Consider the following 1,188-nt stretch of genomic DNA (forward strand, 5'->3'; position numbering starts at 1 on the left):
ATATGCAGGGTGGGGGTGGCAGACCCTGGGGGGCACCGGGTCTGTGGGGAGGGGGCTGTGGGGCAGGAGAGCCACAGGGGATCAGCCTCCCCACGCTCCTCCCTTGCCCCCAGGGCAAGACCGGGGGTACCCCCACCCTCACCCCCCCAACTCACCAAAGGCCTTTTTGGGCTGCACCAGGCGGAGGGTAAAGGGCTGAGCCCGGGGCAGCTCCCGCAGCATCCGGGCCACCTCGTAGTGCCGGCAGCCCACGATGGTGTGATCGTTGATGGCCTCGATGCTGTCGCCCACACACACCGTCTGGATGCGGTTGATGATGCTCCCCTCCTTGATTCTCTAGGGAGGGGGGCAGGGGTGGAACGCACAAGGCCAAGGTGGCACCACGGGAAGGACAGACAGAAGTAGCCCCCACCCCACCTCACACCTAAAACACCTCCATGGTCCCATGTCCTTTAGAACCAGGTCTGGCAGGGACAGTCTCCCCCCAAACTACACAATAGCGGGGTCAGGGTGGACCCAGGGGAGGGCTGATGGGGAGGGAGGAGGGGGCGTCAGGGAAGAAGGAGCATGCCAGGGATGGGGTGCCAGCAGGGGATGTCACCCTGTGGTGCCACAGCTCCCACGGCTGCCCCCCGCCCCACTGTGACCCTATCGTGGCGGGGGGGAGAGAGGGAGTTCACCTTGATGAAAGCGTAGCCGGCCCCGTTGTCTGTGATGGTGAGGCCAAGTGCATCCTCCGTCTTTGTCACCTCCACCTCCTTCGTCTCACCCCGGACGTGGGCGAAGATGAAGTCCTCCAGGCCGATCTGCCCCCCCAGCAGCTTCTGCATGTCTACTTTGTGTGTGTTGAGCGTGCAAAAGAGGATCTGCCCCGGGGAACCCCGTCATTCAGGGGCTGGGGGTGCCCTGGCAGAGCAGAGGGGCTGTGCCAGGGCAGGTGCCAGCCATGAGCAGAGCCGGCCAGAGGGGTCCAGGGACACCCAGCGCTGCACTGTCCCTGTGTGCCCATCCCTCCACTCTGGGCTACGCGGCTGCTGGGATCAGCCAGGGAATAGGCAGCCCCAGCTCCCTGCCTGCATGCCAGGGGGGAAATCGAGGCACAGAGCTACCCAACCGCTCCCTAGAGGAGATGACAGCAGCCCCGAGATTAAAAAGCTCTTTTCCAGGTCATTTTGGGGGCCGCATTTG

The 1,188-nt window shown here is 64.3% G+C and overlaps 1 protein-coding gene across 1 annotated transcript; it reads right to left on the reverse strand.

Annotated features, from left to right (window-relative positions):
* Positions 1-138: 138 nt before the first annotated feature.
* Positions 139-881, reverse strand: GIPC3 (GIPC PDZ domain containing family, member 3; the record flags this gene model as incomplete). The annotated part of the gene is made up of 2 exons (XM_009880627.1): positions 139-336; positions 681-881. Coding segments are annotated over 2 exons (399 nt in total), but the record flags the coding sequence as incomplete, so codon positions are not given.
* Positions 882-1,188: the final 307 nt, after the last annotated feature.

This window comes from Charadrius vociferus, unplaced genomic scaffold (assembly GCF_000708025.1).
Source record: "Charadrius vociferus isolate BGI_N301 unplaced genomic scaffold, ASM70802v2 scaffold702, whole genome shotgun sequence".
Classification (NCBI taxonomy): domain Eukaryota; kingdom Metazoa; phylum Chordata; class Aves; order Charadriiformes; family Charadriidae; genus Charadrius; species Charadrius vociferus.